Source organism: Nesoenas mayeri, assembly GCF_963082525.1.
Source record: "Nesoenas mayeri genome assembly, chromosome: 4".
Taxonomy (NCBI): domain Eukaryota; kingdom Metazoa; phylum Chordata; class Aves; order Columbiformes; family Columbidae; genus Nesoenas; species Nesoenas mayeri.
This window is the reverse complement of record NC_137540.1, coordinates 1,452,599-1,480,504: the sequence shown is the minus strand read 5'-3', so window position 1 is coordinate 1,480,504 and position 27,906 is coordinate 1,452,599. Positions and strand designations below refer to the sequence as shown.

The window sequence follows — 27,906 nt, the reverse complement described above, 5'->3', positions numbered from 1 at the left end:
ATAAGGTTCAGGAGAATCCTTAAGACCTTCACAAAGGTGCAGTTTATCTATTTTGCAATATTCATCTCCAGCACAGTCCATGACTTGGAATTGATGGGTGCCTGGGGGTGCCAAGCGCACTTGCTGTCCTCACTTTGTATTATCATCGGTGGTCTGTCTCCGTATAATTCTTCACGTATTCTTCTCAACATAAAACCTGAACTGGATTTACCAGTGACGTGCTGTTAATAATGACAGCAGGAATGCCTGATCCGCTGACACGAGCATGTTTAATAGCTTACCAACATGTCAGTTTATGGGGGCAGGGAAGTGGAGTATGTTTCATTGCAAAGCATATTTCTCATAGCCTTATCATAAATTGGCTTCAGTTTGCATGAGCCAAAAGAATAATCAGCCTGGAGAAAGATAGAGATATATCTTTCCTATATTTTTTCCTATAATCCTGTGTATCTTTGCTTTCCATATCTAGGGCCCAAACAAACTAAAAGTGGTGGAAAAATGTAGAGTCCTGACCAGAAAACATTCCACATACAGTGTGGTGTTACTTCCAGGCATTATCAAAAGGTTAACAGTTATCTGGATTAGCTTAGGGGCTCGATGTGTTTTGGATGTATAATGACTGATCTGTGACAGTTAACGGAGCATGAAGAAGGTTCTGTGCATAGCTTTAAAAATGAAATGTAAAACTCTTCCTGCTGCCTCGTTTTCTCAGAATTCAAGGTAGGCTCAAAAGAAGTCTTGTTCTCCCTCACGAGCACTCCGAAGCACATACTGAAGCTTGATCTAACTTTGACTTTGTAGAGAGTTTGCACAGGTTTTATGTTGAGTGGAACAGCTGTCAGAGTTATTTTCTGTAGAGTTTGGCTTTATTCAAATGAAAATGTAAGTCAAAATCCAAGTCAGCCTAGATACCGCGAAACGAATCTACACAGACACATGTTCGTCTCACATCTGAACAAGCCAACTACCGCCGTCTTCCTTTTGTCTCCATAGTTTCCTGAAAATTTTATCTGAGTTTGTCTTCTCCTGTTTCATCTTAAGATGCTCCCAAATGTATTTTCCCCCTTTTGCTCTCGCTGCAATGCTGTCCAAGTTGGCTTCTGCTCAAAGGTCAGTCTGCGTGTGGCTGCCAGTCACTTTAGCGACCTCAGATGTCACTGATGTCCTGCTGCGGTGCCATTCCTGTCTTTGCTTGCCCTCCTTCTTGCATCTCTATTATTTTGAGAATTTCCTGGATCTGTTCGCCAGATTTTATGGGCCATCCTACATCCACGACCATCATCTTTTCTTTCCGTAGCTCATCCCCGAGTGTTCTCGAGTCCAGACAAATTCAGGCAGTGGTTCCAGGGAGACAACTGGCAGTTCTGCTTTTCTTACACTAGACTGAGCTCCTTTTATCTGAAACAAAATTAGTGTGTTTTCTTCTACAGGCTTTTCATGTCTGATCATTAACATAGTTCAACATGAAACCTACAACTGACCTAGTTACCTTCGTTTTCTTTCCTGTGGGTTTCTATTGCTTAAGCTTGAGTGTGTATTTTTTTGCCAGTTTACCTTCCATAAGATGATTTACCCATACAACATCCAGTCCGTTGCTTCAGTAGTTTTCAGTGTCATTTTCTCTGGTATTTGCAAGACGCTGTTTCTGCATTTAGTTCTATTGGAAAAAAAAATGAGAGAGGAAGAGGGGAAAAGTCTTGAGTTTCAAGGCCCTTCATGGTCATTTCTGACTTGGAAATCATTTGTGTGAGCTTCCAGCACAACTCCTTTTTCAAGCAAGCATCTTTCTGCTTTCTGCAAGGACTGTTCTGTAAGGCATGAAGTTTTCCCTCAAGACCGCAGTCTTGTCTGTTCTTCAAACTCCTTAACACTCCCCTTTGTTATTACACTAACAAAAACCTTGACAGCTAGGTCTCTGGTGTACTACAGTCACTACCCATCAACTGAGTAGCACTGTTTTGTTGTTTCTTTATGCTCTTTCCCTTCATTTGGCTTATTTTATATCAGCCAAATAAGAGGCGAGAGGGGAGCTCACACGATAGTCATCTCAGTGCCACCACAGACGTGACGTGGGTGAAACCAAACTGTGCCCCAGGATGAGCTAAGTTAATGAACACAGCCACTATCAGAAGATGATCTCTCAGGAAACAACCTCTCTGTGTCTGACCTTTCATCCTCAAAGGAGAGCTACCGCCTAACTTCAAAAGACAAGCATGGGAGCTTAAGTGCATAACAGTTGGATACAGTATAAAAAGATATGGGGGGGGGAAAGGATTTTATTGAGCGATCGGTCCTTATTATCTCTTGTTTCTCCAGCTTCAGTGGTACCAGCTACATATTTCTCTTGAATTGTCCAATTGATTAGCATCAATCTCAGAATCAGTTTTCAAATCTTGAAGATTTATGCTTGTTTTCGGAGGTTCGTTTGCCTGAAAGCTTGGGTATTTAGGGGTACCCCCACAGATAGATCCCTTCTTCTGTTGAAAGGTCATTCTCTCTTAAAACCTTGCTTCACTTAGATCCTTACAGTGTCATGGCTGCAACTGTACTCCCATCATGTGTAACTTCAGGTGCCTAATTTAGATGTCCAAGTTTCTTTCTCAGATATCATAGACGGACAATTTCCTTCTCTAGAGACTGGCTGGGAGTGCCTAAGCTGGGAACCGATTTTTCTCTGCAGTTTATTTTGTACAGTACCTATCAAAATAAGATCATATTCCATGACTGGAAATGGCAATAGAAAAAATAAGAAATAGCAAAACATACCCTGAGGAACTAATTTTGCTTGAATCCTGTAGAATTGCATTCTGCAGAGAGCTGAGTCCTGACTTCTCAGCTAGAGGAAGGATGACTGAGAGCCCTTGGAGGAGTGAGCATGGGGTGGGGGGGTCCCCATCCTTCATCCTGCTGCACAAATACAGTGGTCGTTCATGAGAGAAACATCCCTGAATTGACAATAGGAGACCAGCCCTGGAAAAGCGTGAGGTGTGCGGCCCTGAGAATTGCTGCCAGAGTAGTTTGTACCCCCAGTTGTTTCCGTGGCCATATCGTACCATAATCCCGAGCTTTATATGCGAGAGACTTTACATTTCTGAATAACTAAGCAGCATCAGTGCTGCTCTCATTTGCACTGGCGAGTGATTTGTTGTAGAAATTCCAATCTCTCTCCTGAATCTGAGGTTTTTGGGGGGTGGGAAGTTTTGGGAGGGAGCAGGGAGTAAGAAAGCCAACCGGTTAAGAAATAATTTCAGAAAAATAGTGCATTTTGAGTCTGTGATTGTAAAAGCTGAGCACGAGTGTGCCAGGGTAATGCTCGAAGGAGCTTGATCTGTTGCTGAAGTGTTCCCTAAGGAAGCACCTGTTAGAAAGGGTGGCATAAACACAAAAGGATGCTCAGCCCACCCCCACAAACAAGTAGCTTAATCTGTGCATATTTGGATCTAACAGTAATGCTATTGTCACATTCCATTAGAAAGGAAAAGGTTCCTGAGTATTTACTATGTGTCGAGCGCATATATTATGCATTAGCACAGGGAAGGTCTGGAACAGAAACAGCTCTCGTGGGTGCTGTTGCAAACCATCTTATGAGAAAAATCCAGGCTTTAGTAAAGAGTGCGAAACAGGAGGTGCCTTTACAGAGAGATTTGCAGCAAAATGGAAGTTCTGTTACATGTTACTCCCTCAATTAAAACCAAAAGAAGATGATCTTCTGCCTTCCGTATATCAGCTGCAAAGGCGAGGGATGTGTTGGGAGAGAAGCACAGAAAAGGCTAATTTCTCAAATATGAAACGGGAACCCGAAATTTTACCCATGCATCCCCAAAATGGTGGTTTATGTTTACACACCCCAGCTCTGTGCTTCAAAATACCTCCATGCATTTGAATGCAGGTACAGGCTGTGGAGCCAGAGAGATCTCCAGGGTCTGGTTTGGGAGACTGAGCAGACTCTTGTTGCTGGCTGCTTTTTAAAATTGCCCTCAGTCTTCTGACTATACATAGCGGGGAATATTCTACTAAAACTGTATTTTATTGAAATATAACTATGTATTGAACCCCAAGTGTTTTGAGGAAGAAAAAAAAGAAGGTTATGTTGTGTTTAGGAAGGAAGGGAGGAGGAAGAGGACCAGCTTGAAGCACCAGATGTAGTGCTTCAAACTGGGTAGTTGTTGCACAAAAATAATTGGTGTCGTATTAAACAGAGTGGCAGAATAGATGATTAAGTTTTTGGGGCTTCAGCCATACCCATGCCAACAGAATCCTGAGGCTGAGCTGTAGGATCTTCTTCCTTTAAAGGACACCTATAGTAAGCAGAAAGTCTCCAGTGCTGTCAGGCGGCACTAAGGTCTGAGCCTTATTCACTTGCCTCCTCTGGAGGGATGTGAGATGAAAACACATCTCTTTAACTCCCACTAAATATTTCAGGGGCTTTCAAACCTGTTCGGTTTTCTCTCTCCTGTTCCTCAAGCCCACAAGGCTGGCATGTGTCCGTGTTGTGCTCACATAGACATTGACACATGACAATGGTAAAAGACCTTTTGTTGTCTGCCATCTTTCATACACAACAAAATCCTTAGAAAGCCTAACATAATAACGTGGGTTTATTCTATAGCATATATTAAGATGCCTCCTGCTACTGTTTTTTACTGACCTGATTCTGAGATGTTTTCTGAGTGCTTTTCTTGGAAAGAAATGTAGATGGAGTGAACTTCCCAGCCGTCAAGTTAATAATTTAGCAGTAACAGCACAGCATTGAGCAAGGTATGCCAGGTAGGCAAGCTGGCTTTCTAAAAGTATGTCAACTAAAAATAAAGATAAAATTCTTCTGTTAAATAAGCAGAATCTTTCCTTAGGCCGAAGAGTAATGACAATTGTGTTTTTTCCACTATTTTATTCTCTTTAGCTAAATTGCCAGCAAGCAGTTTATGTCTCTTTGTAGTTGAATTAGGTGACGGAGTTGTCCGGTTCGAAAACGTGGCTACAATAAATCAGTTTCTTTTTAATAGCCAAGCTGTGGGAGGAGAGGATTAAAGTGCCACATAGAGTATTTTAAGAAGCATTTTAAACAGGCCGTAATCACATTTCATACCTCTGTCAGTTTGCATAAAATACCCAATCTAGGTAGACCGCTCGACTCCCCGGCTGGGACCGCAATGGCAGGAGAGGGTTGTTTGTTACCGTTCCCGGCTCTAAAGCTTTCCCACTGCACCGGGGTTGATTGGTGTTTGTGGCTGTTTGCAGAATGGCTGGTTAATCAAATAAAACAGCCTCCGTTCCCTGCTGAATGTGAAAGAGGGAGGGATATAAATACCAGGGGCTGCATTGAGAGGGGTGGAAAATATGAGTCTGTAATGAAAAAAAAGAGTAGAGAAGCTGCTGCATTATACAAGTCTAAGTACCGAGCGGTTCTGGTCATAACATCAGTCAAAGAGCAGAAGCTTTGGTTGTTTTATCGCTCTGACCTCGGGACAGGATTTCCTTATAATACCTTTGTAGCAAGAATTCTCAACCCATAAGTAAACAAACCTAGAATATGGCACCTTCTTACTAGGGAGTCTTGTCCCTAATTCCCAGGAAGCCTCAAAGTTTCTCGTCAGCCTTCCACTAAGTGCTGGCTGCAGTTCCTGAGTATTCCGTTGGAGAAGAGACGGATGACCAGGACATCTGTCTAGTGATTGATCCAAGGTGCTGCAACACACCTGGGTCCAAAACCATCTGAATTTGTGACCTCTGGGACGCACAGACAAAAGTGATCAAGTGCTAATGTTTTGCTCAAGTCTTGTCTTTACACGCAAGTTGTGGTTTGAAGCTCTCTTGGAGTCACGGGCGTTGCAGTTCACAGCACAGGCTGGAGACAACACACAGAATTGTAGGGACAGATCGGGCAGGTGGGGACAATTTCTCACAAAGGGGAAATGTGAACATCAGCTAATGAACATTTGCAAAATGCTTTTGGTCCTTCAGATGATGCTATTATTAAATTGAACGTTTTTGCTTATCCTGTAGTTGTGCTGAAAGCTAAATGAGGGAGATGGCTTTCTTTAAACCAGTATCTTATTCTTGATTAGCTTGATCATTAAATCATTTTGGATTTAACAAAGTAAGCGGCAGATGGAACACAACAAGGAGAGCAGAACAACAAAAAATACAACATGACATGAGATCACAGAAGGGAATCAAAGCAGACAAACCAGAAAGTAAATCTAAAGAGCTCATACCAAAATTCTGGGTAAAATAATGACATATAAGATACGTTTGGGAATAACAACAGTTGTGGAAAATTCTCAGGGTGTTATTTTGTCTTTCCATAGATGCCAATAATGATCTCATGCTGTGGTGCTGAAAGTCTCCTCACATTAGCAAACGTGATAGCTGTTTCACAAAATTAAAATGAAGTTTAGTGAATAGAAGTGGAAACATCTGCCAAGCCTGTAACTCAAGATCGCATCAATTCTTTGCGTCTGGTGGATTTTACGACCCTTCTTGCTCTACCTCTCTGCTCCTAAACTTATGTCCTGCTTTTCAAAATCTTGGTATTTTATACGTATCATTATGTATCATCCAGATGTATTCCTGGCTGAAGAGAGACAAGTCACATCCCAATAACAGAGAAAACTTGTGGAAGTTTTGGTTTGAATTTCTTTCCAATAGTCGTCCTAGGCCTGGTGGAGCTTCTTCAGTCCCCATAGAGTGTTACATGGTGCACTTTTGACAGATGCTGTGTCAAATTTTATTGCGTCCCTTCGTTATTGGTATCGTACATATATAGCTTTCAGCGTGTTTTGGTTATTACAGCTTGACATGGTTTGTAAGCTATGAGATGTTCCTAACGCCCCATGACAAGTTTTATGTGACTGCCGTTTTGATTTAATCATCATATTATACTCAATCTGTAGATTTTTCTTTCTTTTGAAAATGCACTTGCTCTATTTTATGCTCTTGCAGGTCTCTGTTTTGTCTCTTGGTTCATCCTAAGCTCTGCTCTGAGTATGTGGCCCATGTAGGTACAAAGTCCATTGAATTATTACTTATTCAGTAGCTGCCAAATGTAGATGACTGTACTGGGCCTTAGATTCCCATTGAACTTGTATTATTGGGCTCTAAATAATTTGAAATATGACAAAAAGCATAAACACAGCAAAAAAGAAGTCAAAAGAGACAAGATAAAATATTGTTGTGGTTTTATCTTCTTCAGCTACAGTAAAACACACTCTTCATAGATATGTCATACGTAAGAAAAAGGAGGATATATTTTCCTGGCATTGTATTTCCTCTGCTTTCTTGTTGCATCTTGTGAATTAAACTTTTTTCTAAAATTTAAAGTGAAAAGATACAGCCACAAAGCTATTACATTGGAGATGGCGTAGATGTCCATCGGTAGGAATTATGCCTTCCATTTAGGTCTGAAGGGATCATGTTTTCAACAGAAGAACTCACGTGTGTGAAGTTGCTTTTGCGTATGATATTTCAATATAACTGAGCAGAGAAAGGAGATGTATCTCCAGCTGTTTGTGTGTGTTCAAAAGCCAGAGAGAAACTGCAGTTCTTCACCACATTTAGTATATATTTGTCCAATGTAATCTCCCTCTCGTGGCATAGTTCTGTAAAAGAGAATTTATTTTTAAGTTAGGTTATGGTGTAAACGTAACTAACAATTAACCATCAGTTTAGATATTAATTCTTCTTATGGTCAAAGTCTAATTTGGTTTTCAGCAAAATAAATAAAGAGGCACTAAATGAGATTACATTTCCTAATAGGGGTAGTGGTGTTTTCCAAGCCATCCCCACACAGGCGCTGGGTGGTACCTGCTGTACCTTGGAAGAAGCGCTAAAACATCAAGGTGATGATTTTATGATGCTGTTGCTCGTGGTTTTCATGTTGCTTTCCCGTTGTTTGCTGCTAACTAATGAAATTATTTCAGTCACTGGAATAAGATACTCACCAGTGTACCTGATTAGCTGGGCACTCAGCTTTCAATGCCGCCTGCACAAATACCTGATTTGCAAGTGCATCGCGTAACTAAGAATATCTCAACTCACGCTCCCAATTCTAGGGGAAATGCTACTGCATTTTAAGAAGGCAAACCAGCTGATTGCCTTGTATCGTCACAATTAAAACTGAAAAATCCCTGTACCAGCATTTTTTCCATGCCATGAATATTTTAGCTCCACTTTTCTCAAAGACACTTTGGTGTTTTTATGAATACAGTAAGACTAGGAGAAGTATTTGACTTTGACCCAGTTGGATCATATCTTTCCAAAGAATGCCACTGACACAAAGTATACACATCACATTCAAATGAAGTAAATAAATAAGACTGGCTGACTAATTGCATTATATTCACCAAAGAACTATTCTGCTTGTTTATGATATGATGAGTTTTCATGGCGCATTTTGTCCAAGTTTGGATCTGAGAGACTTGGGTAAAACATGAGGAGACGTAATTTCCACTATTTTCCAAACTTAGAGGAAATATAGAGTGAAGCAGGAAATAAAATTGCTTATTGTATTAATGATTCTATTTATATAAGTTTAGATTGGTAAGATGCCCACAAATACATAACTACCAAACCAGGCTTAGTTGTCATAAGGGATTTATCCATTGGATTGTTAGAGTAGTTGAAACTCTGTAAGGAAAGAGGTATTTTTATTAAAAATTGCTTGTCTTTAGTTCTACAATTGTCAACGCATCATAGGATATTTCCATCTTGAACTATTAACTATTGATGAAAAGGTTTTTTTTCATTTTGAAATGTTAATCCATTGCAAGGAAAATAATTCAGGTAGAAGTCAACTTTTTTTGGAATAAAAAGTTATCCAGTTTGCATTTCTTAACTGGTTTTGGTCCCAAAATTTGTGACGCTTTTCCTTAATTCAGACTCTTGAAACTCCTTGTGCAGACAGATAACTGATTTCTGCCCAGCTCTGTGTATCACTTTCTTCGAGCAGAAGCTCAGTGTTTAACATTATCTCTCTGAGTGTGTGTCAAGTGTACTGCCCAGAAATTTCTATTGATTTCTGTTGCAGGAGAAAGAAGGGATTAGAAATCTTTCCTGAAAAATATCAGTCCTGAACAAATCCTCCATCACGATAAAGAATTGAGTGATTGTCTTACAACAATCTATTTGTTTTTTAGTTGATGCTTGGCTGCTCGCTCTTAGTTCTGTCAACTATAAACTCATTTCTGACATCCGAGCTGTCGCGTGGCCAGGTCAGGATGAATTAGAAACAAATATAATGGGAGCCTGTGACTTGCACTTTGTTATTTATTATGTTTGTTATTTACAGAGGGGTGTGAAATGAGTGTTTTAGCCTTAGGTGAGTGCAAATGCCTGCACAGGTTGTAGCCAGCGATTAAAACGTGTTCAAGAGCAGGGTCTCCAAAGACCTGCCAGGCCAGTGACAATGGGCAGTGTGGTGGCATTAGGAACCCAGATGTTAGAACAATAATGGCCCTTAAAACATCTGGGCAAGAGATGCTTGTTGAAGACACAGGGATAAAATGGTTCAAAACAAGACAGTTAAATCATGTTGTGTTAGTAGAGGGACATCTCGAGTCCCGTCACCACTATGAAAGCGGTCAGAGCTCTTGTATAAGGAATATAAAAAACTGAAAGTTTTCAGTTTCCTTAAAATAAGCTTCTGAAATGAAACTCTATGTTTCAAATAAGCTTTTTCTAGAGGGTTTTTCAGTAACGTTGGCAGTTTTGCAAAGAATGTTCTTGCAGTGGAAGTTCTCTTACAGATGATGAATGGTTTTGATGAGTAATTTTTTGAATGTTGATGGTTTTTCTATCCTTGCAGTTGCTATGCACTAATTAATTGAATAAGGAACGCTGCCAAAGAATTGGACTAAGATTGACTCTGCTTCTACCGTAAAGCATGAGGACAAGAACCCTTCAGTTATTGTCATGCTGGATTGATTTCATTTAAAGAGGGATGCTGGTTCTCTAAATTCACCCGCATTTATCTTCTCCCCGATAATTTAATCCACAGAATTTTACTTTTTCACTCAAATTAAGAGGATTGATCTGTGTGCGTTTCCTCATTTAAATGTTCTTTTATTGTAAATTCACTGCCACAAAACTACAGATAAATAAGAAGGAAGGAGTCACTTTGACTTCTGGTTGAAATTGGCCTCGTTATTGAGGCTGTCACTTGGCTACTGCAGATCTGGATTTTTGAGGAACCTGAAGTGCTTTGATATAATTTGTGTATATGACCTTCACTGGTGATACCCTTAAAATACTCTCTGATAGTATCTGCAAGCACTAAGTTGTCATAAAATAAATTAGACGCTGGCATATTAAAAAAAGAAAAGCTGTTCCTTACCTTTCCAAGGTCTGCTTTGCTGCAGTTTTGTTCTTCCTATTGTTTTTTTCTCCTGTTTCTCATCCATCTGAAATTACCGTTGGCCATAAAGAACCTGTGGTTGAGCTGCGTGTTGCCGATGAGCGTGACCTGCTGCCTGTTGAGCGCTTTGCTGTGATTACCGGCAGGAGCTGCCGGCTCTGTTCTCTGCCCTCAGAAATCGTACCTTTGATTGGCCTCCGCTCTGCTTGTTATTTGCTTTCTTGTACCTTATAAGATGCGTTTAATTACAGTGGCAAAATGTGAATGCACCAAGCAACGGAGCAATTCTAACACCAAGGCGCCCTCTCATTACAGAGCTCTCTTACCTGAGTCATTCTTCTAATTCCGGATGAATTATTCAAGGTCTGCCCAGTGTAACAGGCGAATGTGTGATCATGAAGCTTTTTTTGGCAGATTGCTTATGGGGAATTAATGCTTTTCCTGATGAAGTTTTATCTGGAGCAAATAGACGTGCCACTGAAGCTGATATGACAATGTAATGAAAGATAAACTTCATACTGAAGAGGAGATGAGGCTGGGATTTCCAGCCTCTTCTTTCTTCCCCTGAGCTCCCCGGTGTTTCATTTCCTGCTGCTCTTCACTCCTGGGCACGATCTCAATAACGCTTTTAGAAATGATTCTGCACTTTTCTGTTTGAATAAGTACAAAGAATAAGTTTCACTGTTTGTCAAATAGTGCCCCTTGAATTTAAATATCTTGCTATAGATGCTTCAAAATGACATCCTGAAGGGCTGTTGTTATTATTATTATTTAATTAGCTGCTTGCCTTGGTGACTGAATAGAGTTTTCTGTATGAAAGAATGTTTATTCTGTGCTCTAATAGCACCATGGGGATGTAGCTCCCATCAGATACTGCAGAGAGCTGTCAGGCAGATTCATATTCCACCTCCTGGATTGTAGGGTTGCATTTCACTCCAAATTCTGCAGATCCCCCAAATGTGAAACCTTTGCCCCTGGAGAAAAACAGATTAGCAAATGGGACTTTCTCTGAAGGCAGAAGAACCAACTTCTGCTTCAGTCCGATAAACAGCAACTTTATTGGCCTCTTGGAAGAGGATTATGGAGATCAATGTGTTTCCATTCCCTTCTGCTGAAAACAGCTGCTATTGAGAATGTTTGGCAACATCTGAAAACATAAACATCTAGATTTAAGCTTCCACCACAGATTTTATCTCTGCCTTTTCCTGTTTTGGAGTACAATATCCACATTATGCGTATGAGCTCTCACTTTTCTATTTGCAAGTGTTTGTTCCATTTTGTTCCCTCTTCTTCATTCCTCATGTAACAGCAGCCTTGGCAAGGCTGGTTTGTACCATGGAGTACAGGAAATTAATATCATTTTAATCAGTTAAAACAAGATTTCCCTGGCCTTAAAACTATTATAACATATCTTATGCAGAATAAAATATTTTAAAGATGTCTGTGGGAAAAATAACTACGTGCTCTGTTTAACCTGCAGCCTCTCATGTGTAGTTCTTTTTATTTCATGAGGGTTCTTTGTATTGCTTTTTAAAAGAATTTTAAAATAGAGAAAAGATCATGTCCAAGAATTCAAGCATGAAAAATTGCAGTAGTTGGTTGGTTCTTATTTACCACTATTTTTTTCTGAAATGTATAATTTTCTAGACTTAGAAATGTGGGTTTAGGATGCTGGAGTGGTACACAAATAAATTATTCAGCTTACCCTGCATGAACGGGTTGGCTATAAGAAGAAATACTCTCCTCATCTGCTTTGGATGTAAAATATGTGCGTATGCAACAGCATAGTGGCTCTAAATGCTTTCCTCATATAACTCAACTGAGTTTTGGTGGAGGCATCAAAGATAAATTTTAACTGATATCTACAGGCAAATAAAAATCTCGTAAATGTGCAGTGATGGAAAATAGAAATATCAACAGCCTTATAGCAATATCTTACCTTCTATGTGCTGATGGCCTCTGTTCTGTGTAACAACTCTTTATAGTAACTCGATTGGAATTGCTCACAAAACCTCCCAGTTTCGCTTAACCAGGGCGGCACATGAGTTCAAAATACCCTGATGAGCCACTAACAGGTTCTATTTTGCCTGTAATTTTTCTTTTCCTGTGGCAATAGTCTTCAGATACTCCAAAGATCTTGTTCACCTCTGCCATATTGACAGTACTGGTGGACTGGGAAAAAACACCAATATAACAATGTGCAAATGGAGCATCAGAGATGCAGATCTTCTGCGAGTAGTGAGTTATATGTATTAAAAAGACCTGTTTCTTTTTCCAATGAGGTTTTGCCTTCATTCAGTCCCCATAACTGATGGACTGTAAGCTCAACTTCTTGTTCATAATGTTCATTTTGAGGCTCAAAGTGGAAGTCTACAAGAATGGAAAGCTACAAAATACGTGTTTCTCATAGTAAGAGGGAGAGAAGGACATAGGGGTTTGGTTGACGTTTTGTCCTGAAATTCCCTTCTCTGTTCACACAGAGCATCATCTCCCCTTTTAATAGTACAGCTACCCGTTAGAATTGGTGAATCTCAGAATGGGAATCATGTGCCTCCTGAGCTGCCAGATAACTGAATCTCTCTTAGTGACACAGGTGTTCTTCTCATTTATAAGGTTTGCGAGGAGAGATTAAAGAAAGTTATATCCAGCCCAGCTAAGTAACGGAAGGGTTCATCAACAATTGAAGGGCGTTAGCCCCAAAGTGCGAGTGTCTAGAACTGCAAAAGGAAAAATAACTAAGAATGGCTTAAGAAAGTTATTTTTAAAAATATATAAATATGTTGAATAGCAATCAAAACTGTTAGACTGAGGAGTAATTCCGTAAAGAGAGCAGTTGCAAGCCTGACAGTTACAACTTAGGTTTGCTTCATGGATTCAAATTCCCTAGATTTGTAAAAAGACAGGGCAAAAATGCTAAAAAGGATGTATTTGATTGCATGGAGCAATCATGTGTTGGAGACAGACGGCTGGGGTGATCCCTTCTGGCTCTTCAATCTCTTAGCTGCCTGGTGCACTTTGACTGCAGCTCACTGTGATCTTATCTACAAAAAGTAATCTTTGTGGGAACCTCAACTGGAATATTATCAGGTCTAGCTCTAAGGATCTTACCTACACCCCTTCATCACAGATATTATTGACACTGAGTGCTTTTACTGCTTTTAAATGTTCTCGCTGTTTTACAGCGAGGCAGCCAAATCAAGAGGGTTTTTCCTGGCCAGCTGAGAAGTCTCTTTGCAAGCACTTAGGTGAATACAATGCACTAGGATGTTAAAAGGGTGGGTTAGACAAAGGCAGGTGTCAAAACGTAACCCTCTGCTCTCAAAGGTTATCTCCCTGCACGTAAAATTACTCATCTTTTTGAACCCCACCTTTCCGTAATTCCTTTGTTTGGAAAGTCCATTTGAGCCTTTTTAGGATTCATTTCCCCCCTTCTGGTCTTCGGCTTTTGTCTCCCATTTCCCTCCGTTGCCGCCTGCACATCGTGATTCTTCCAGGCTGAGTCATTATCCTTTCAAATACTCCTAGGACGGGCTTTTTTCTCAGTCACGCTGTCTATTTCTCAGCCAAGTGGTGCTTGTAGGAACATCAGATCAAGTGCAAACCCAAGCTAGGAAGAGCTCTGCGAACTGCAGTGCCGGTACGGCAAGCATACAACTTGTATTGATTGTTCCCAGTGAGTTCACTTCTGTCCCTCATTCCCTGGCCATTTAGATAGACTTACAACTCCACTGGGAGGTTAAATAAAATAAACAACACAGAAAACAACTTTCTTGACTGTTTTTGAAACAAAGAAATAAACTTAACAGCAGTGTAAATTATACTGTTAAGTGTCTTTCTTTTAACTTTATCAGCCATGGGAACACTGGGGATCATTCTCCGTAAGCGCTCCAAAGACTGGGTGCTCTTGTGTTCCTTATATTCACATAATTATTACATATGCATTACAATTTATGAAAATTTTGGCATACAATACATCTATACTAAGAAATAAATGATGCTGGTTACAATTGTTTCGTTTCTTACTTACAATACATCTATTATTAGTTAAATATAAGCTAAGGGCTCTGTTTCTAATCAATGTATCACTTAATCTTCTGTCTCCTTCTTGTCATGTAGAAGGATCCAAAACCTGAGAGCATCCCCTCGTTTTGCAGGTGGTCAGAAAGCATCTATCTCCTGACAATTGGTTAATGATGGGTACATCTTTTGTAACTTAATCACGGTGTACATTAATTTGGCAGCTTCTCTTCATTTTCGGAGCCTGAAGATTAAAACTGACCCAGTCCTGCATTTGTGTCTGTGTGTAGTTCGAAAACAACTTTTTTTTATCCTGCCGATTATTCGGATTCCACAGATTAAATGGCTCCATTTCTGCTCCACAATCTGCACAAATCTCCCCTGTACCATATCTGCAAATGACAATAGGAAGAATAACCTTTCCAGGCCTGCGGTGCCCAATTCAGATTGATTATGCATGAAAAGGAATGTGTCCCAAATGCAGTCGCTCCTTGTGCGCTACATCTTGTGAGCAAGCAGCCGCCGTGCCTTGCTTCGGTAGTTTTTATATGTAAACAGTCTTTAAAAACATAATCCACATTGTCAAAGCCTAATCTAAATGATGTACTGACATTGCGTAGTTTGATATGCTGACTTGGTTTTGAATTCTCCGCGGATTGCCTGGCCTCAGACGGCCTTTCTGTGTTTGGTTTGCTTTTCGCTTAGCTGTCACATATTTATTCCCATTAGATGCGCAAAGTCAGTGGGTTCAGCCTAGTTTTACAGCTTAGTTGGCTAATACGGCGTAGAGAGTGAGCCAAGCAAAGGGTCAGAAAACAAGCATGATGGTTCTTTAGGTTTGACATAGAGATCAATGGAATGGAAAACAGGCAAAAGATCTGGTAGAGTAGTTAGAGATTTGGGTTTTTTTCAGAACAACTTGCTTTGACTGGGAAGCGGAAATTCACTCAAATAGGGAAGGATCAGTTTAGACTGAAGTTCTGTTTTTAAAAGCTTTCTTCTGAACAAATGCTGAAATTTTGTATGCATCTCATATTGAAATGAAAAGAAAAATCTGGATTTGTTTCAAATGTGAATGGATAGTAAAATGTTACTTCAAAAGCTTTTCAAGATAATGAGGTTTTTCTATTTGTCGTAGTCAAACAGGTAAAATGTCTTACCTGATCTTGCTATACAAAAGTCAGTGAGGATATACGAAAACCCATCATGCTGAGAAAAAATAATCCCAAAAAATCTAATTGGCATGATCTTGCCCACAGTCGTGCCCAGAGCCCAAAAGACAAATGGGTGTTCATGTCATCTATGGCGACCTGAAGCATGACTGAAATGTGGACCGTGTTGAAGGGTGGTCTTCCATCTGTGTGGCCATGCCCTCCTTCTCCCAGTGTGAACACCTACCTTCTCTCTATGTGGTTATTTTAATGACTCAAAGAAAAAGCTTAGAAAAAACAGCCAAAGTCCCGTGTTGCACCAGTCACGGGGCGTTTTCTGTGCTGCTAACTGTTGGGCACCCAACTTCACTGTCTTTAAATAACAGATTATGCTGAAACTGCCACGTTTTTAGGTGGCTTCACCTCCTTTTCGGACTCAACAGCCCATAGTCTGAGCTCTTTGTCTGTTTACCACAGGTGAAACATGGGAACTACGCCTTTGTATGGGACGCGGCGGTGCTGGAGTACGTGGCCATCAACGACGCCGAATGCTCTTTCTACACGGTTGGGAACACGGTTGCGGACAGAGGATACGGGATCGCACTGCAGCACGGCAGCCCCTACCGAGACGTATTCTCACAAAGGTAAGGCTTCGGAGGAGGAGGAACAGCTCTGTCTCCCAGCTATGAAACCTCCTTTTGATTGTCTTTGAAGGACAAGCATCTTGTTCTTGCAGTCCTTTTCTTACATAGGCGTTCATTTCCTCGGAGACATAGGATTATTCACTTTTCTAGAAACTGCATTGAAAATACTTTGCGTTGCTCTTATTTGAAATGTCCTTGTTTCTTTTGGAAAACATTAATGAGATAAGCTGAACCTCATTAGGAGGAGAATGAGGAAAGGGTTCATTCATTTGTTATAGTGGGACACCTTAAGTCAAGCCCTGCTGTTACAGAAGCCTTTTCTTAAGGAGAGAAGAGTAAACTTGGACACTGATGGAAAAACTGGAGGGAATGAACGACAACATTTGATGTTTCCGAGAATAGACTGCTGTTAGCACCCAAAAGCTTAGTTGCTTATCCCAGTACTAATTCATTTCTTGGGCTGCAAAAGTGAGATCTCTAGAGATGCTTCTGGCACTGTGTTTCTGCTAGGATCAGAAATCCTGTATTAAATGTATGTATTATGCCTTTGCAGTATTTACACTTCTGTCTAGTATTGATTCCTGAATCAAGATGTGTGCGAAATGTAAAAATGACCAAAAATTTAAAAATGTGATATTTGCAGTCTGGTTTTTAGGGGAACATGTGGGCTTATCTCATGATTCTCTCTCATTCTGAACATATTCTCAGCCTAGTTTCTAGTGTTTTGTGTTAGATGCACGTAACAAAATGTTACAGTTGCTGTGATGGAATTTCTTTTGTCTGGTTGCTATAATGAACAGGAACCTTTATGTCATATGAGTATGCTTTGTTCATGCTATAGCCTTTGTGTTCAGTCCATAGAATGACATAGGGGGAAAAGGTAGTCAATAAGTAACGATATGCAGATTCACACATATTGTATGAACAGAGACTGTTTGAAATCTTTGAATCTGTTCTATATTGGGAGGGATTTGGCTGAATTTTCTGCTGACAGAACAGTAACATGGTGCAAAATTCACAGCGTCAATGAAATATTTAATTTCAATGAAATATATATTTCGTTTTTTATATTACAATCAACATTATAGGCAATCATTTGCTGAATACTTTAATGTTCCAGCCATCACCAAACTGCCCCTCGGGGGCTGGTTCTGACATCATTTCTGTACTTGTTATAGTTCTCAGTTCATGGGGGAAATGGTCGTGGCTGGTTCTGGTGAGCGATTATCATCTTTGTTGCCATATTCAGTACCCGGAGAGGCGAAATTACAGCTTCCAATACGCTGCCTTTAGTGACTTCTGGATCATTGGTCTGTGCAAGTGTGACATTTCCAAGCACAATTTTATTTCATAACAAAATTTCAGCATTTCAATGTATTATTATATCTTGAAGGTGTAGGAAAGCAGAAAGAGGCATAAAAATTTGCACGTATATAGCTCTTTTTATCTGAAGATTTTGGAAGCAATATTCAAATATTAGCATCTCTCAGTGGAAAGTAAATGCCATTTCCGTTTAGCGCTTAGGGAATCCATAGCATAAAGAGACTTAAATGAATTTCCAAGGTCAGGTGTTTTTCCCTGGTGGCATCAGGAGTTACTGGAACTCAAATTTCCCCATTTTCCATCTCCTGCTGTAGTTATCAGAGTTCAGGTGGATGGAGAAAGGGATTATTTGTGAGATACAGGAGGCTCTGAATGGATACACAGAAATTAGCACTGATGAGAAAGTGACTTGTTACATTATCAAGAGTAGTGGTTGAACAGGAAAATTATAATTTGCTAGGATGCTGCCTACTGGAGAATTTAGAGAGCTTGAGATATATGTTCTAAAAATATGTGTGCTGCCCTATAAATTTTTATTTCTATATTATGAAAGCATGTTATATTGCACCTCTAATTATGTCCATAGATATAAATTTACAGTTTGAAGCTGTGAAACACCATATAAGAAACGAACACGTGAAAGAGAAAGCATGCTTACAAGGTAGCTGACAAGGTTTTGTTCTAAAAAAGCCTTTAGTAGCATTCCCTATGATTTCTTCCATGTGGTTTTCACAAATCATCCTTACTTTTCTTCCTAATGAAAAGGCTGGACAACCTTCAGCTGCTGCAGCCTCCATGCTAAATAGAGAGGGAAATAGATTTCACTGTATAGGATTAGCAAACGTTCACATGAATATTTCACATTCTTTAATGCAGTAGGGGACTTGTTGGAAATATGCTGGCATTTCTTGATCTTTCCTCAAATAAATATATTTATGTCAAAATACAGGGCTTCTCTTTTATGAAATCTCATATAAAGCCATAAGCTGCAGAGTGTTAAATCCCTGGGGTGGAGCTGTGAAAGGTCTGACAAGCTTACAGGAGATTTTGGTCTCAGTGCAGGAAACATGGGCACAAGTTTAAGGCTTAAGTATCATATGGGAATGTGCTGCCATTGAGGTACGCTTGCTTGCTTTGGCTCCTATTGTGTTTGTTGTACAAATAGAAGGTGATGCCTTTAGAGGGAAGGGTGAGTGCTCCCACATCTTTTACCTAGTGCAGTTTAAAATCAGAATTATTCTTACAAATGCAAGCTTGGATGTAGTGAAATATTAGCGGAGAGTCTGGCAAAATGCACATCGCTGAGAAACTCCACGCGCATTTGCTGGGCTTTTAGGAGATTAATTCCAGCCACAACATAGAAAGTGAAACCCTCTTCGGGCTTCTTCTTTCCAGACTCAAGGAAATCCAACATTTTGGGGGTGAACAAAATGTTTTTAATGAGAGAAGTTAGACCATTCAAAGTGCAATATCAATATGCTTTGAAACAAAGCATTTTGTGCAGATACGGTTCAGTGAAGGGGAAGGATAAGCGTCTGAAAGCACTGTAAAGAAACTGTAAAGGCTTTTGAGACCTTTCTTTTTGCATGCAGAAAATCTCTTCTAGGCCAAAACAAAGCCACGAGCAGCACCGAGTGCTCTGGCTGCAAAATGGAATTGGCTTTTTGCTGTATTGGGATGGCAAAGTAGGCAACTGGGGTCCCACGTGGTGCCTATGACCATCCCGTGCCTAATAATGCTCTCTGGAAGCAGCTGCTTCGAGTCCATCCTGAAAATGGATGTGTGGCTGCAGCACAAGTAATGCAGAAAATAATCTGGATGACGTTTGAGTAATGGACCTGTCATATTGTCCTGGTGACTTTATTTGTGTGTTGCAGACCTTAGCAAACATGTCTGACGGTTGATGCGCTCGGGTGGATTTCTGTCCCCTTTTCTTTGCCAAGACTAAGATTTAACCTTCTGAGCACCAGCAGCCTCCAGGCAAGCGTGTCAGTTTTCTCTCTATTTTTCTTTCAAGGGGCTGTAATAATAGGAGCTGCCAAATTTCCTGGGAGAGCTTGAGGAGGAGGTGTCATTTGGTTCGTAAAGAACTGTGGCACTGACAATAAATTTGGCACCCATTAAGAAGTCTTTTCAGCTCTACATTTTAAAACTTCCATTGCACCCCTGCAAGGAATAAATATAATTGCAAACTCTTTCCGGAGTAGTTCGTAGTTTCCTACGGCGTGGCAGCAATGGTGCTGGTTTCTGGTGGGGGACAAGGAAGGGGCAGCAGCAAAGCGCTCGGATCGTTCACGCCGCGTCTTTCTCTTCTGCTGCATCACAGTCCTGGCCACGCAGCGTTAGAGGCAGAGGAAACACTGATTTCGTGCTCATCAGAGGCCAGCAGCCAGCTTTTCACTTAGGTAACCAGCTGCCAACACCCAGCGCTGCTGAAAAATCAAGCCATAGTTGGTTTGCGTCCCTTACATCCCTAGAGCATCCCTGTGCCTTCTGCCCCACGGACTTAACTTTTAAATCAAAGGAAACGATGGTGGCCCAAATAGCACTCACCCCGGCCATGCACAAGCTTGTGGACACTTAATATTGTCTGTGTGGCAAAAGAAACAGCAGCCGTCACATACCTGCGGGTGGGCACCTGTGGGAAGTGATGGCGTATTATATGGAAGGTGCAACCACCATATAGCGTCTGCAGAAACCTCAGATTGAGTTTGGCATCAATCACGTAAGGTGGCAAAGAACTTGTGCTGCAGCTAGAAAAGCCAGTCACTTCTTTCTGTCCTGGGGGGAAAAGAAGAAATGGAGACTTATAATGATTTCACTGTGGCAAGCCTAAAGACCCCTCATTAGCAGCAAGCATTGCACTTTCAGATGTTCAAAACTTTGGAGGCAAGGAGGAGAGCCATAGTGTAGCATTTCAGACTCTCCCTTAGCAAGTTATTGGAGTTATGCTTTAAATAAATAGTATAGATTTTCTCTTTTTATCTCATCAGCAAAAGCCTGAGTTTTAGAAAGTTCCTGCCCTGAGTCATAAATCTGTGTTCTCCCTGTCTCCTCGGTATTAATTCTCTCTCCTTAGATTTTTGTTCTGTGTCTCAGAGGTCACTGATGTCCAAAGACTCCAGTGTAAGGAAAGTTACCTTCTCTTTAGCTACCTTGATTTCTTTTGCTGAGTCCTTGGGACTGTGTACCCCTTTCTTTGAGGAGATTCCAACACCTCCCCCCCTTAGAGTGGCCCTTACTATCTGATTTATCTTTTACTAACTGTGGGTAAAATGAGAGTTTTTTATTACGTCCCAACCCTGCAGAGGACTGACTACAATGGTCTAATTGGATTTTTCCTTGTTAAATACAGTGATCATCTGAAGAACAGTGGATTCCTTAGTAAGAGCTCGGTTTTCCTTTGCTTCTGTTATTTACTCAGGACTGCAATGCTGTTCTGAGCTGTATCTGTAACATTCTGAGTAATACAGTAGGGAAAATAGAAAAATCCCCCTCCAAAGATCTTTTTTCTTATTATTCCAGAAAATCAGAAAACGTTGCAAATGGAGAGAATGATTGGGCTTGAAGCAAACTCTTGAATTTAAATAGAAAACTTCCATTCTTAGAGCCTGCCCTCAGATCACGTCACAGGTTCATATGACTGAAATGAGAATCTGGTCTTAATTGACTCAGACATAGTCACTGTTAAGAAAAGCCTTAACTAAAGAGCAGCTCATAGTAAGAAGATAGTTTCTCAGGTAGCAAGGATATTTAAAAAAACCTGCAGTAACACAGCAATGTAGTATTTCTTGACTGTCCAAAATTATACAGTCTATCCTTAATTCTTTCAAGTCAAGTGTAGACAGCTGGACTCCTAGGAGTGAAACTCAGAATGGCATCAGGCCCTAGACCTCAAAACACACCCACCTTCCTTTTTCCTGGCCCAAATCCTCCAAGATAAACCACAATTGGCCTCGGTGCTGGGTAACTCACCTTGTGGATGTGCTGCTTGGACACGCAGGGCGTCTCATTCTGCACAGCCCGCTCCCAATCCAGGCTTGAAGACCTGTAACCTCAAATAGGTTGCAAGAAAACATGTAGCTTCATTCTGAATTTTTCAAAAGGCATCCATTGCTTCTTATAAAGCTCTAGCAGCTTTCATCCCCCTGCTATTCTCTCTTCTTCTTTCCACCAAGCCCACGACCATCTGATCCAAGCTTCCAGCCTTCTGCACGTCGCTAATAGCGTTCCCCGAGGACCAGACCATCTGACGTTGTCCCTTTGCATCCTGCTCCACTAACTGCAGGTTCTGAAGATTCCTGCACCGTCATCACAAGTGTTTTCCTGGCTTGTTACCCGTTCACATCTCGCTTGCTGGCTGTAGGACTGCGGAGAAGCTGTGGCTCCCACACATCGCCTTGTGGAGAGCAGGAAAAAAGGGGTTTATTGATTCCTGGTGGTGTGCATCTGGTGCTTGCAGGTCTCTGATTAGACATTGAAAGAGATGGAGACGCCTACAGAAACGCAGTCTTCAGTGACTTTTTAATGTGCTGTAATATTAACTGATGAGGTGGATTAAAAGATTCTGCAGCAGATCTGAAGTTTGTAATAGACACATAATGGAGAATTAATTAGTGAAAACATATAAAGGCAGCGAGCAGTTTAGTGGGCTTTTAAAATATACCGTAATATTAATTGATGGGATAAGTTAAAGGATCCCGAAGTGGCAGTATTAAGATGAAGCATGAAAAGAAAACCTTAAGGGAAAGGCATTAGGTCTTCCTGCCTTTGTATAACATAGATCCGTAAGGATCAGAGAATTAGGCTTTATCATGGGAAGGCACCTCTTCATCCAAAGGATGTGGTGGTGGAGGAGTTGCGGCACGTTGGAAAAGAGGTGCCATGAAAAAAAGAGCTTCAGGCCTTCTCTTTTGCCTCATCAATGCTCATTTTCAGAAAGGGCACCGCATCAAAGTTCCAAAAAGGCAAGTCAGGAAAGCTGTTTACGCGTACTGATTCCCCATCGTTACCCATGAACCGCCCCAAAGAAAACAGCCTCATTGTAAAATGCTAAGTTGCCAGTATATATTGCTTTGCAAGCTATGTCTTACTACTTTCTATCCCCTTCTGTAGCCTTAGGCACCACGGACTTGGCATGTAAAATGACCAGATATTACTCAGCAATGTGTGTGCGGTACATTCAGTGGAAGGAGTGTTGCTCATCCAACTCTATGGAATGAACCTTTCTTGTAAGCCGAGTTGTTAATGCGTTTTAAAGTTTTATAGAGTAAGTGCACGGCTGCAGAACTTGAAACTGCTTGGTTATAAATCTGATGACAGTAAAGCTAAAAGAAGCCTCAGTGAGTGGCTTCCCTCCAAGAACTTGCCTTTTTATGAATTCCTAGAGAAGAGGTTAGGTTGGCAGTTAACGCACACTTTCCTGCAGTACGTTTTGTTGGTTTGTGACTCGCTTGTCTTATGTTTGTGTGAGTCAGTCTCAGCTCCTATGTCTGGCTCAGTTGAGCGGCAGTCTTGACTTTACAATGGGGTGGAAAGACAGTGCAAAGCTTTCCCTGCAGATGGGAAGGATCCCGGCACACAGCTGTCTTGCTGACAGAACCGTATAACCACAGGGAAGTGTTTAGTTCAGCCATCCCATCCCAACACTACCTGACAGAGGTTCCTGCCTCTTGACCTAAGTTGCTCAAAACACTGGTCAACCTATTTCAGTTAAAATGAGCAAGAGTAGCAAAACGATAGAGGATAATACATCTTTCCTAACCTGTTTTGTTGGCCCAAGAGGTAATTAACCTTTAGCTGGACTGTAATGCTAGTGTTCAGCTGGTCCTATTTTCCAAATAAAATTGAAAACCTTTTGCCTGGAAATAAAGCTTGTTTTCAAGCTGAAATATGTTCTAGTAAATAGGGAACTCGACGGTGTGACAGTTAAGGGGGTTTATCCATAACCGAGCTGAACATTTTGCTTCCGTGCATGGAACTGCTGCATCAGGGGCTGCCTGCACCTGCAGAGATTTCCCCCTGCCATAAAACACTTTGCTGCTCTTTGTCACTCATCCCTGAGTCATCAGTATGTGAGGGAAGGTATGAGCTTTACTTGGTGACCTCTGTGAAGTTTGGACATAGAAAAAGGGAAAAAGAGCGTGTGGAAAGTCATAGAATCATAGAATCATTTCATTCGGAAGAGACCCTCAGGATCACCGAGTCCGACCATAACCTAACCCAACCATAGCACTAAACCACATCCCTAAGAACCTTGTCTAAAGGCCCTTTAAACCCCTCCAGGGATGGTGATCTAAGGAAATGCGGTTGTCAGAGAGGACTGGATGAGCTGGAAGGGGAAGATGGGGTGTGGAAGCCTTTACTCTCTGAAATTATGGGACCGCAGGAGCCTCGAGGCAAAAATGCTCTGGGGATGGGATATCGCAAGTTGTGGCTTTAGTGCCAGTCAGGTTTGGCTAGCCCAAAATTAAGCAAGGCCTTCATCCCAGCCATTGTAGCTCTGTGATAACGTTTATAAAAACCAAGTGGTTTTCCAAACCGAGGTTTTGTCCTTAAACATGGCTTCGTTCTGCTTTATCACTTAAGTGCAAACAGAAAGAAATGATTATACAGCCGAGGAAAAACTGTGCTTGCCACTTTATTCATAAAACACTTTTGCAAAGTGCATTTAGTAATTTGCCATTGTAACCACCTGCACGTAGAGCTTTCAGTGCACTGCTCTGACACCATATTTAGTTCATACTTTGACTGCTCAGCTAAAACTTCCATTTGTATGCATTTATTCTGCTTCACCCATTATGTTATCAGTCACTTTCTATATTTTAAAGCCACAGCAGTCCTTTTCTGACATACATTTGTCAGAATGAACTGCCTTGATTGCTGCTATTACAGACTGCAGTTCCTGACTAAGGGAAAAGTCGTATGCAGAGGCAGAATATTGAAATTGCTCAATAAAACAATAGATATGCCAGAATAAAATTAGACTGAATGAACAGAAATAGATGCTTTACATGAACAGCCAAAATAGTTTAAAAAAAACAAAAAAAATGAGTGGAGGGCAAGGCAGGATTTGTAATCCCACACAACCAAATTAATCAGAAAAAAATATATCTCTTAAGTGCATATGCATATGTCAAACTAGCACACATGTGTTTAAGAGCTTGGCTAGTTCACTCTAAAAGCCCTTCCAGTTTAGGACCGAACCCAGGGGGAAGCACACTTGTTTGGAAAGGTAATGACCCTTTTATGCTCATTGTAATTAAAGAAATAGATTTCCTTATATTTGCTGCTGTTGTCTTCAGCTCAAAAAAATAGTATAAGAATAGGCAAATTTCCAAAGCAGTGAAGAAAAGCTGCCACTTAATTAATTGTAGGTAACTACATGCTTGCACCCACCAAAGCAGAAAGATTTCAACTAGTAACAGGCATGAAAGGGCAAAATACGTTTATTGGATGCAGTCTCATAGATGGGATGCATAAACATCACCAAAAGGATCATTGGTATCTCCAAAGACATAAGATTCCTACATAAAGCCAGTAAAATAGATAAGCTGTTGTGGTTATGGGTTTTTTTAATTAAAAATTCTAATCTTTTAATTACAAAAAATACAACAAACAACTCCATTGCAGTAATGTTTGGAGAGAAAAGTAGCGGAGTAGCAAGCACAGATTTGCAGCATTGAGAGTAGGGATTAGAAGTTCCTGACCCAGGACAGAATTCTTTTGGCTCTGCTTGTGGTATGTGTAGAGCAGCCTGTGAGCCCTTGAGTAGCTGAGGAGTATACACTCTATCTTTAATATTGTTTGGTTGTATTAATTTCCTTGAGTTAGAAAGGACTTAAGTTAATTAGCAGCTGATCTTCAGATCATGGAATTACACCAGATTTATACCGGTTTAGCTGACAGGAGAATTTAATCCTATAAATATGTCTTTGGCATAATTCAGATGTAAGGCTCAAGATTAACATCCCCGTGAAACAGGGAATTTATGTTCATTCCTTCTTTTGCCTGTGAAGTGCTGTGCAAAGCTGCAGAAACGTGTCCGCGCTGACAGTCACGCTCGTGCCGTGATCCGGGATTCCACAAAGGTGTCGGACTTCACCCACAGCATCAAATTCTTCTGCTTTCCTCCACCGCTTTATATAAATCTGGAAAAAATCACAAAATCCATAGGAGAACGACGATTGGAAATGCCGCATGGTGACAACCCAGAGGAAGTGAAGCTTTGCTGATCTTCTTTGTGACCCTCTTAAATTAGAAACACCTACCACGCTCATTTTACATTTCTTCAAGAGGAGCAATCTTGCTTCAAGTTAAACGCAGAAGGGCTCTTGAAAACAAGAGATTTTAGAAGCAACCACTGACAGATGTTTAACTCAAGAATAAACAATACCCATGGCTGTATAGGTAAGTAGATCACTCTACTGGCAGCAGCATTTGTATTTTATTTTCACCCCCAAAATGAAATATTTAGCTGGGCAGTAACGTAGCGATGGCCTCTCCTTCAGTTTCACAAGCAAAGGGGCTGTCACCCCAACTTGCAGCAAGAATGAATGACATATCCAAGGTAACTCCAGCTAGCAAAGCCCTCTCTTCTCACACCGCCCCTTTTCTGCCCATTTTCACAGCTTTTGATTCTTTATTGCTAGCTCAGGCCACGTGGCTTAACTGTTCACTCTAAGACCTTTTTTGGGGTTTGGTTCTGAAGATTTGCTTGCTCACAGAGAAGCTTCCTCATCCCCCACACACACTAGTATCTTTTTCCAAATTCAGGAAAAAGTAGAGATGCCAGCCCTTCATCTTGGCTAGGCAATGATAAGCTCCTTGCTAAAATCTTTAATGTTAGCAGCCGTTTAGATCGCTAATATGCATCTAGCTGATCCTTTACAGGTCGAATCTTAACAGTAATGGTGTGGGTTATCTCTGTGTAAACAGCGCAGTATCTTTATTCGGCAGGAGCAAGGCTGCAGGTCTGCACTGATATATTGATCTGGATAAAGAGGATAGTTTACTCCTATCTGGAGGCACCTTCTTAAAGTTGAGTTTGTGATGCTTGCAGGTAAAACAGATGATTTACCGTTTGTGGATATGGCAATATACCCAGTGTGCTGCCTACAAACCACAGTCTTTTTCTCTGTAGGCCTGATGCTGGACTTCATGAGCCTCTTGCTTTGCTGCCAGCACTACTGTAAATATTTCATTTGGGCAAGGGAGCTCCTCCTTTCTGTCTGCTGCTCTTTTTGGCATCCAGCACCGCTTTCATTCGGGGCATTAGTGGTGCTCGCCTTGAGCCATCGTTGAGCATCCTTGGCAAGACTTGATTTTCTAGAGAATTGTTTCCTGGCTGAAGTTCTGTTACCTGCTCTGAACTGGAGCCACCGAAAGGCTTTCTTTCGAAGAAATTTCAGCTAAAGTTCTGGACTTTGTTTTAATAAAATGTAGCACTTTGTGGTTGAAAAGCAGTACAATATTCAGGGATTATTTTTAACTCGAAATAGTGAACAAATTATGAGATTATAAAGCATTTACTCAAGGCCTTGTCAATCAGAACCGCTATTTTAGCACATCTTTTCTTCTGTTACTCTGTCTGTGCCACAATAACTACTAGCTAGATTAGCTACTATTACCTAGATACTTAAATGTCAGTAGAAACTCTTACACTGAAATCTTTGTTAAAGTTGAAAGTAGAAACCCATTATTTGATAGAAATAGAAAAGATAGCTTGTAATAATTCCAGAATCAGTCATCTTGAAATGCGGAAAGTCTGAATTAAGGTTCCACATCAAAGAAACCTGAAGGTAAAGGATGCAATTAATCCTCTCAGCCAACTCCAAATCAGCCCTATAATGGTGTCATGCAGTTAACCTGTGCTTATAATTAAAACATTTCCTTAGTTATTCGAACGTGAGTAGATAAAAACAAGCGTGCTTATTTCTTTTCAGTAAGATGTTAGATTTTTGTCTTCAGATGATTACTTTGTGGCAGAGATGGGAAGCCTGGTTAGCTGAAAACTTAGGAAGTTCAAAATGCATGGGAGGGAGGTGTCTGATCCATATTTGTCCTCTGAAAAATCTACCTCTGCCTTTTCCTACACCAGTGGGAGATCCCGTGTGGACCAGGATGCTGGTCTGGCAGTTGTAATGGCCTTTCTGGCCCTACTGTCTGCAAATCTGGTCACTTCATTTTAAACCGCTCTTCCCCTGCTGCCTTTCTCCTCCAAGCTTCCAGTTTGCTCCTCTGCAGCATCTCTCCATCCTACTCAGGGCACTTAGGTCACCCTCATCACCATATGTGGATGCTCCAGCCTGGGCTGTCGATAGCCCCGGGACACCCAGGGGATCCTCCAGATTGCTCGCTGTCCATACCATGAACCCACGACTAACTTCCCGCGATCTGTTCTACTTCATTACACGGCTTA

At 40.9% G+C, this 27,906-nt stretch overlaps 1 protein-coding gene across 2 annotated transcripts in view; it reads left to right on the top strand.

The window, feature by feature from the left end:
* GRID2 (glutamate ionotropic receptor delta type subunit 2) overlaps positions 1 to 27,906 on the top strand; it is a gene marked incomplete at its 5' end in the record, with an annotated part of 555,352 nt that overhangs the window by 489,360 nt on the left and 38,086 nt on the right. For both annotated transcript variants that reach the window (XM_080344422.1, XM_080344421.1), the window contains one exon: positions 15,997 to 16,163. In XM_080344422.1, the coding sequence (XP_080200548.1) occupies positions 15,997 to 16,163 (167 nt within the window). The remainder of the gene's footprint in view (positions 1 to 15,996; positions 16,164 to 27,906) is intronic.